General features: G+C 39.8%; 1 protein-coding gene across 1 annotated transcript in view; it reads left to right on the top strand.

Moving 5' to 3' along the window:
- Positions 1-1389: 1389 nt before the first annotated feature.
- Positions 1390-10279, top strand: part of map2k5 (mitogen-activated protein kinase kinase 5) — a 62021-nt gene continuing 53131 nt past the window's right edge. The window contains exons 1-4 of the mRNA XM_030726010.1: positions 1390-1834; positions 2003-2051; positions 3229-3296; positions 9732-9801. Of these exons, the coding sequence (XP_030581870.1) occupies positions 1736-1834; positions 2003-2051; positions 3229-3296; positions 9732-9801 (286 nt within the window). The 5' untranslated portion in view covers positions 1390-1735. The remainder of the gene's footprint in view (positions 1835-2002; positions 2052-3228; positions 3297-9731; positions 9802-10279) is intronic.

Here is a 10279-nt window from a genome sequence, read left to right as displayed (position 1 = left end):
GCCATATAGATCCTCTGCTTTTCATCGGAAGGCAGTGCTGGTTGAGGCATTAATCTGAGCGCTTGATAGCCATGCTTTGTTTCCCTGTTACTCTCTTGTAACAATTAGGGAGAGTAATAATTTTAGGCTTTACGTGGAAATCTTTAACCCAGCTGTTAGTACAGGTGTAAGTGGTGAGATAAGATCAGAAAGGGTCAATGCAATGAACTTATAACCTCCCTCTGGGTGTGTGTATGTGTTTTTTAAAGGTTCACATACAGATAAGTAAATAAATATATGGTAAGTTCAGTATTTTACAGGCCCTTCTAAAGGTTCCCCTTGCTTTTTAGATGAGATGGAAACCACTGATAGAGGAGTTCATCCTCAGGCCAATCAGGGGTGGAGACATTTTTTTGTAGCAGCCAGTGAAACCCAACCTACTGCACAGCACGCACACCCCACTGATATTGTTTTCAACTGGCACATGTCTAGCTATAGATCTGAGCCATGGGGGAGATAGAGCAAGCTTTAACAAATTCTTATCATTACACAGAACCCTGGTCAACAGACTTGGGTATCAAGTCTGTGGGCAGAGAGCTGTAAATTAACAGAAAAAGAGAGTTCTCTTTGCTCAGGGATCAATGTCGTTTTCCGTGAACTGCAATCAGAGCTGTTTATAGAGTGGACAGAGCAGCTGCTCAATCATAGGGCCATGATCAACAACAGTTTTAAGTGCCCTTTTGTTTTACGCTCAATTATATGCTAATGACTAGTGCAGAGTGGAAACCTTTAAATACTAAAGCTGTTTTAATGTCAAGTGAAAGAGGTAAAAACCTCTTTAAAAAGCTGTGGTGGTTTTTACCTCGATAGCTGTTCATTTCTGTGAAAGCGAAGGCTATTCATACACTATCCAAATTTCAAACAATCCAGAATTTCGGAACATTTACAATAGTAATCAAAGGTCACTGTAACAAAGAGTATTTGCCTCTTTGTTACCCACCCATTATACCTCAGAAAGCTATTGCATTCTCAGTATTGCCATTAACTTATCAACCTTGATCTAATATCAGTGTTATCTACAACCAAAGGAGGCACCTAGTAAGTCAGTTTCAGTGCTGAAACTTTTGAACACTTTTAAAATTAATTTGTATGTTTAATTTTATCGCATAAACACAACAAAAACCTTACCCAGCTTAAATAAACCCTGCATTAGAACTGCAGCTGTGTCGCAAACCTGGGCTATTAGCCTACATTTAATGCCACGTTATAATTTTTGCAACGTAGAGTTTTATATCGTATTTGCTGCACATCAGGCCGCTGACCCCACCAAAAAAAGACCAATGTTTTTAATGGCATCAAGGGCTTTTATTTTGAAAATGCTGCGAGCGGATGTTGATTCGGAAGCGCTGTTGTAGCAGTTTCCTCAAAACTAGCTGGACAGCTAAACATCCCCCATAACACAGTGTAAAACTTTGCCTCGGGAAACAGTGGTATACACTTTAACACTTCAGGCTGAGCCTTTCATACGGTTATGACGTGACTTTGGTGCCGGCGGTGACTGAGCTCAACAGCGGGCCTGTTTTTTTTGGAAAGCTCCGCATCTCTTAAACCAAGTCCGGACTGAGCAGGATGCTAGCATGCGTCGTTAGCAAACCGAGGCAGGAAATTAGCTGGTTAGCTTCGACATCCAGTCAAGTATTATGAGGCTGAAGTTTCCCTCTTATTACTCACACTGAGGTTAAATACTGACGACGCGATGAACAGCGAAGCAATAGTGATCCGTATAAAAACGCCGTCTGGAGATATGGACTCGTCCGTGGACTGTCCATCTCTCCTGAACTTCAATGACTTGCTGGTGAGTCTCCCACATGCTAACTGTAACTCTTAATTTACAGACACACAGACAGGTTTACCTGGAAGTTTTTGGCTCACTGTGTCTTAGTCCTGTTGCCTCATTAATATATGTCAGTCTGATAATAAGCCTGACCTGTCTGGCCTTAATTCGCCCTGTCAAACGTTACAGGTCGCAATCAGAGATGTCATGCCTGAAGCCACTGTCACCGCCTTTGAATGTAAGTGCCTGCTTTAGATTTGGACTGCTTGTAATGCTGCTGCAGAAACAGCCACAGTACTTTGAAACTTTGAATGATTTACTTTGTGTTTCTTCTTGCACATCAAAACATTAGGCTTATAATTTAGGGGCTTATAATCAACCGTCAGATTAGTCTTAAGGACAGTAGACCTCATACGACTGTCTTTCCCCATCATAAACTATAGTGTCTCTGTTGTCACAGGCGGACGCTTGCCAGCTTGAATCAGCTCTTATCTGTCTGAGAGTAAAAATTTTGACACATTTTTGTTGTGTTAATTTCCTTCGCTTCCTCTGTTGTAGTTTTGCACTATGTGTGTCACAATCTACCCTGCTTTTTATTTGTAAGGTAAAGTGTGGACAGTGCTGAGCATTAGGGCTGTAACAATACAAAATTCCATGGTTTGGTTCACATTGCGGTAGAAGCCACGGTTCGGTGAATTTTGGACCGTTCAAATAATTATTTCTGAATCAAATGATGACTTATGTGACTAAAACAAACAAGTTACTTAGAACTTCTTTATTCCTTACAAACAATAACAAAAAATAACTTTCAATGAAGATAAAAGCTAGCTAACTGTGCAAAAACAGAAGCGGACACTGACAGAGAAGTTATAGAAATCCTTGACACCTCACCTCAGTATCGCTCTCATTGGACAGAAGTGAGTTTCTCTGACTCAATGACTTGTTTTGGACTCTTTTCACAAAGTTTTACAGCCTCCTCCAGAGCAAGTAGACATGGACGCTTTGTCGCTTCATATCTCTACTAAGCAGTGCAAGTGGATCACATGTTAAATTAAGTTTTAGGCTCTTGAAACAGGCATTCAGGCCTGTTTATGGATAGAACAGTTGAAGGGTTTTGTGGACAAAAACACTGCTTATTAAGTGCCTTTTTATATATTCTAATCTTAGATTTAATTGTCTTGTTTATAGATCTATTTTAATATCATGGTAGTTGTTGGCAGATTATTCACATTTGTTTTGTCTTATCACCCCAAATTTTGCTGATGTATTAATGCTTTTCTCTCATTTTGGTTCACAAATGAAATCTATGATTTTGATTTTCTTTTAAGTGACTTGTTATGGCTTTTTTTTTTTTCATGATTATTATGTCAACTTTTACAGTCCAAAATTCAAGATGCATGTGTGTATTTTTTTAGATGAAGATGAGGTGGGAGACAGAATCACAGTAAGAAGTGATGAAGAACTCAATGCCATGTTGTCATATGTGAGTATACAAATGAATGAATGAATTACCTCCACCAAGGAGGTTATGTTTTTGGTAGCGTTTGCGTGCATGCTTGTCAGTTTTGTCTGTAAACACGACAGCTCGAAAAGTTTATATTTTGTTTTTAAGGAGTCAGACCGTCTTGTAAGTGGTCTTGAGCCACAGTTCTCCAGGCTTTCTGAAGGTTCTTTTAAGTGATTTCTTGGACATTGGCTGCTTTTTCACTCATTTTCACTCTAGTCCTTCAACCCAGCCATTTTCAGATGAATGGCTTTTTGTTTGCTAAGCCACTTAACACTGACCTATGAATCATTCAAACATAAAACAGGCACCTGTGTTGTGTCCACACATAACAGACAGCTTAGCAAAAAAATTTTTTAAATTGTATCTTTAGGTACTTTGTTACTAGCAGTTTGTTGCAGAAATGCGCATTTGTTTCCCATCAGTGAAAAATGCCAAAGATAACACAGTTTGACAGGTATAGAATTGTATTTTTGCCCCAACAAGGTGATTCCCAAAGAGCTGTTAGCTGAAAACTTGGCATATCTCAGCTAGGTGTGCAGTGTGAAAAGAAAACTGGACAAGTGGAGGAAAAAAGAAGTTGCAGGCCTAAAAAAAAAAAATTTGCAGCAGATGAACAGTGTCTGAAAGTCATGACCTTAAGAAACAGGGAAAAAAAAAATCCTGCAAAGACCTGACACAGGACCTCAGAGATGCATCTGGACCATCGGCTGATCAATTTACTGTTCACTAAAGTCTCATCAGAAATGGTCTCAGTGGAAGGTTGGCTGTCAAGAAGTCATTCTTAAGGAAGGGAAACATGGAGGAAAGGCTAAGTTATACCAAATTACACAAAAAATGGACTGAAAAGTGGCAACTTATGGAGTGATGAAATTCTTGTTGTAATCATCGTCAATATGTACAGAGGAGGTCAGGAGGGAGGTACAATAGTGAGTGTCTACAGCCATCTGTAAAACACGGTGGAGGCTCTGCCATGGTTTGGGGATGCATTTCATCCAGTGGTGTTTGAGTTCTTGTCAAAACTGATGGAAATATGAACACAGAAAAGTGTTCATCAGAGTTTGAGCCACCATGTAGTACCATGGCAATAGTTTCATTTTTCAGCATGACAATGATCCCAAACACACTGCCAATGTAAGAAAAGCACACCTGGATAGAAAAACGTACAATAGAACACCATCAGTCATGGACTGACCTCCTCAGAGCCTGGACCTCAAAATATTGAAGCAGTGTGAGATCATGTTGACAGAGAACAGAACAAAAGGCAGCCAACATCCAAAGAAGAGCTTTGAATGTCCTTCAAGAAGCCTGGAGAACTATTCCTGAAGAAATGAGAAGAAAGCTGCCTCAGAGAGTTCAGACTGTGTTGAAGAATAAAGGTGGTCATAACAGATATTGAATTTCAAGCTCTTTAGAATTGTACAAACTCTGTTTCTGTGTTATAATGCTGTACTGTATTTGTATGTCTGCATGTTTCAATAAATATCAGCGCCTATTTCCCATTTTCCTAGCAAACTATGAAGAAATGAGGTGTTGATCAAGACTTTTGCACAGTACTGTACATGCCAGGGTCATATTTTCCAGTTGTGTTTTTATATTGTAGCAGTCTTACTGTGTGTCAATTCCTCAATGGAAAGTAGTCCTGAAAAAAAACTGTTCAAGTTCAATTCTTTATGCGGTGAAGATGAAATCGCCAAGAGCATGTGTGAACTACATTTGAGTGTTTTGCACATTCCTCCTCCTTTACCCCCCCCCCCCCCCCCCCCCCCCCCCCCCCCCACACACACACACACACACACACACACACAATTTCTTTTGTGTGCAGCTTTTTAGAGCCATTTAAGTGTCTGGAAATTTGTATATTGTATAGTTTGTCAATCTGAGGCTCGTCAGATTGACATGACATGACAAAGTAACAAGGACATTGTTCCGATTTTCTGTATCTTTTTTTTTTTAGTGCTTCGCACAGCGCAATTATAAAGCCACTCACCTCTGTTTTTATGAAGCAAAAGCCTTAGACCTCAGCATATGACACTTAAACTCTTGGCTTAAGTGTTTACCTTTCTTGCTAGCATGAACTTAAAATATAAAAAAAAAATTTGAGAACGGTTTGAAAAAAACCTTTAATGTTAAATATGTTCTGCTAAAATATTTAATTTTAAAATAAAAGGATTTCTTTGATGGTCACCAAAACCTTATTTAGTGACATTTAAAATGACCTCATCAGGCCTGTGAGTTCTATTGAATACTGTGTCTTAAAAAAGACTTAACACTTGTTTAGGGAGCCCATTGTTCAGTCAGAAAATGGTGTAAAAAGAGACAGGAAGATGCTGAGCCGATAGCATTGACAGGTTTTGACATGTTCCCCCTCTTCACTGACGTATTTATCTACAATATAACACGAAGAAACCACATAGCCTCATCTAGTGGCCTTTAACCTATGGCAATATTCAGCAGCACACACGCAGAGACACACTTCACACTTCCCCTTCAGCTCCCTCAAGTACTGGAGTACATTTTCATATTCGACCATACTTACTGTTCATGCCATGGACAGTAAGAGTAATGGCGTGTAATGGGTTTTCTGTATGAAGTACACTGAAAGCTAAATGAACTGTCAATTTTTATTATTTATTATTCAGTACTTAAAGTTTTGCCTCATTAAAGAGCAGCCCCCCTGGGCTGCAGAGTTGTTCAAAATCTACTTTCATCTGTGGATGTCTTTTACCCCCCATCAGCTCACAATGATGCTACTAGAGCCACAGGCACAATTTACACTCTCTGCTTTTTTTTTTTTCTTTTTTTTTTTTTTTTTTTGGTCCATTTTTGTCATGCATTCACTTGTGGTTGCTTTTTAATCATTAAGTAGCACAGGGTAGCAGGGTGATTAAGCAAAAAAGAGACAGATGTTGTGCCAAGAAGTGTAAAACGGACATGGAAAAGGCTTTGACCTCAGCAAGTTTTGTTTTCCATATGTCCAGCTGATGTTCTTCTGTGAGTCCTGCTAAAATGGGAGTAATGCTTGAGACAGTTGCAGTGTTTATGCACCAGTAAAGATTAAGGAATTGCCCGTCCTTAGTGTTTCAGTATTGCCAGTATTGTTGCGTGTTCTGTGTGCTATATTTGGCATCACATTCATTAAACTGTCTGTGAACTGATGCTGCTGCAGTAGTGCCTCTGTCCTTTGCTTTTAGGATGCTTTTATCAAGATGGTTATTTCATACATGAGTAACCAAATGTCAGCAGTAGTCAACAGTGTCCCTTTGCAACATATTGAATATATTTGACATATTTGCAGCTTGTTTTACATAAAATGTAGGAAATTATCTTATCTGAAACTCCCTTTGTTCTGCTTTTGTGGCTCGTTCACACATACAAAAAGACAGAAACCAAACAGTTGTACATACTTCCTGCTTCCACAGTATTGGATGGAAGCATTAATAAGTTTTTAAACTTTTAGCACAAACCTTACATACTTCTAACAGGAGAGTGTTGTCAGTACTGCCCTACGAGTGCAGGGTCTTGCTTTCCTGCTGCAGGCACACCGCTCTCTTTGTCTGCTTTATACATTCTCTGAGAAGCAACGCAGTCAGTTGATTGTATTAACGTTGACACTGGTGTGAACAAGTGTGAGAGATAACAAAAAATAATGACTTTCTGCTGTTTCTAACTGGGGCGCTGTGATATCGACCACAGAAATCACGGGTCTGTATTTTGTAAAGCTAAACGGTGACTAAAAAATGAGGTGGCCTAAATAGTTTATGTAAAAGCCCCACGTAAGATATCACAAGTAGAGATGCGGTGTTCAATCAGCCCAGGACAGGAAGTCGAAGCTTCTCAGCTGACTTACTGTTGGTTCATTTCTCTGTGTTTTTTTCCCTTGGTTATGTTTACATGCTTTTATATTTTAATATGGTTGTTGCTGGTGCCTCTTCAATCAGTGTGTGTTTGTGTCTAGACTGAACACTGTGCTCAATCCCTTGTACAAACAGTGCTGACACACAGGAAGCGGGGGACTTCCTCCAAAGAACACTGAAAAAGTTCCTCTGGTCCAAAGGCGCCTGTTATTGCCTACTGTGACGTGGAGGTTGAAAATTGGCAGACACTGTTATTCATATTTATTTAATTTTTATTTGTCTAAAAAAGGAGCTCCCTGTAATTTGGTGCAGTTTTGGAGAAACTGTTTTTATTTTGGGCAAAAATGGGAAATTTTGTTAAGGAAAAATTGGAAAATTTATTGTATATACTACCATTCTTCTTTATGCAGGCGTATATTAATTAATTCATGACCACGACCCCTGCCTCATTCTACTGAGCCCAGCAGAAATATTTAGTATCCACAACAGTGCACAGCTTTGCCCACAGATTTCAAACCCCATTTGTTCAGTGAATTTTTGGCAAACAAATGTAGAAGTCCCGTAATGGCTTTCTACTCATGGGACTGCCAGCTGTACAAAAAGCTGCTGATCACCTGGAAATACTGGACTCACTAGACTATAATTTACGCTAGTCGTGTGCTTTGAATGTTTTATGCAAGTGTTATGCATTTCAGCAGTGAATTGCATTTGTATTTAGTTTTTTTTTTTTTCCTCCCCCTGTTGTTTGCTGTGGCTGCCTTTTGGCCTCCGTAGAGACTTTAGTGGGTTTTTTGCTTGAGTGTTATTAATTCCAGGTGAGCAGAGAGCCATTATATGAAGTTAATAGGAATTAAGGGAAGCAGCATGTTAGGTGAAACAGGGGATAATTCATTCAGTTTCTTCACAGTTGCTTTGTGTGTGTTTGTGTGTGCGTGCACACGAGAGTCTGTATGTTTTTGTTAACAAATTTATAATCAGACTTTTAAGTACGCTGTCAGTAGATGGTGTTTTTTTTTTTTTTTCCTTTTTTCTTTTTCTCGTTCAAGATCTTTGCTTTAACATTGCCCTGCGAAAAATTCACGCTCGTGATTACTGAGCAAAATTAATGCTCAAATTCGGCACTTAATTAACATCAGTCTACAGAGGGCATTTATTGTGAGAAGTATCCCCCAGCACTGAGAACATTGATTGCTACATGCTCCTGTGAGACCCGCTAGACTTCCAGGCATTTCTAATCATTGTTCGACACCTTGAAAGACAGACGCCCCTGTTCAAAGTTAAAGACCGGGCGATGTCAGGTGCTAAAAAAAACAAAAAAAAAAAAACATGTGACCTCATCGCTTCCTCACTCAGCTCCCCCTGGAGGTAGTGGCGCTAATTCCACCGTTCCCATTTGCTCTTGGTCTGCTAATGATGATGAGACACACACTTTCTCTCTCTTGCTCTCTCGCTTGTCCCTTAAGGCTGAGCGATGGTATTTGGGATCGGACACTGTTTAGTTATTGGCCAACAATGGAGAATGTCTTTTAATAACACACCTACTACAGATTAGGTGGTAATTGCAGCCTTAATCAATAAGCTAGCTGAGCGGAAAATTAAAGGTACGTGAAGCCCAAACACCCCACCACCACCACCACCACCCCCCAACCCAACCCAACACACACGCACATACACACAACATGTTTTTCGGTATTAAGGCCCATTGTTCAGATGCGGTCTATTGAGAATGCTGGAGGGCGAAAGCAGAGGGCTAGGAGCGAGGAGGGATCTGACAGTGATAAATAGGCCTTTTAATAACAGCTGTGCCACATGGGTAGCCATTCTGATCCATTCCCATCCAAGCCGTGCCCATCGTACTCCCTCCCTCCTCCACAATGAGAGAGCATTTACATATTGCTGTGATGACTCGGTACTAGTTTGTAAATGAATTACAACAAACTCGTGTATGCGTTCACAATATAAAGACATCTTAAAGTTTTTTTTATTTTTATTTTTAAAGCCTCCACAAGTAGAGGACATAAACAAAACGCACATAAGTAAACACACTCTCTCTCCCACGCTCACACACACTCGCAGTTTAACAGATGGTTTGGTTAACTGAAACATCAATTATTGCATTGCCTTGGCAAGCAACCGAGAGGCTCCAGAGTGTGTTCTATGCACGTGCTAGTCCTGTAGGATATGAGTGTTTGGTGAGCTGTTGACCTGGAGGAGAAAAGGGTTAATGCTACACTCCTTCAGAACAAGCCCACAGGGCATTGGTCCTCGTCTGCAACAGATTTCCGCACAGCATGCTCACGCTTTACAAAAGACTGTGGATTAATACTGCTGGCAGTTAAATAAACATTTTTTTGTGTGTAATATTCTAAAATTAGTCTGTGTAGTGAGTGGTCAAATCGTCGAATTGAAGGCTTTTCTTTCTCTGTGGTATGTTGTGGACATTCTTGCAAGGATGCTATTTCTGAGCTTAAATGTTTGTAAGTTTCAGGAAAAAAAAAAAAAATCACTTGAAATCAGTGTCACTCTCAACTATTTGTGGTTTTCTTTTCCCCTTTAGTACTGCAACACAATGAATGAACAACGCATGAATGGACTGCTGCCGGACCCTCTGCAGATTTTTCCAAGAGGTATAAAGTGACATGTTTCATTTTTATCGTGGGCTAGGTGATGCTGAAAGGCTCAATACATCTCTAATTAACATGGTGACAATTAATCACCAGCAACATTTAAATATTTAAAAATATTCACACTTTTCTTATTTTACTAAAATTGGTGTACATGACTTGTGTTGTTTTCAAGGAAATGGGAGCAATTGGTTTCTACAAGGAACAGTGGAGCCTCTGGAGAACATTAACATTCAGTGGTTCACTCTGTTGTTGAATGTCATTCATAAATCTACATTTCTTTTGCTCCAAGGGCATTGAAAGTGCACGCTTGTGTTCGGTTCAGGCTAAGCCTTGCCTGCATCTCTGGCATTGTGTAGTTTTGTTCCTGGACTAGTTTTCATAATGAGAGCCTTTTTCTAACAGTTGTTCTATATTCTCATCTAGTTTTCTCACCACTCAGAGACATACATAATCTCTAACAGGCCCTGGGGGAGAAGTG

This window comes from Archocentrus centrarchus, chromosome 3 (genome assembly GCF_007364275.1).
Source record: "Archocentrus centrarchus isolate MPI-CPG fArcCen1 chromosome 3, fArcCen1, whole genome shotgun sequence".
Lineage (NCBI taxonomy): Eukaryota > Metazoa > Chordata > Actinopteri > Cichliformes > Cichlidae > Archocentrus > Archocentrus centrarchus.
Note: the sequence above shows the minus strand (reverse complement) of the source record. Positions and strands in the feature narration are given on the sequence as shown.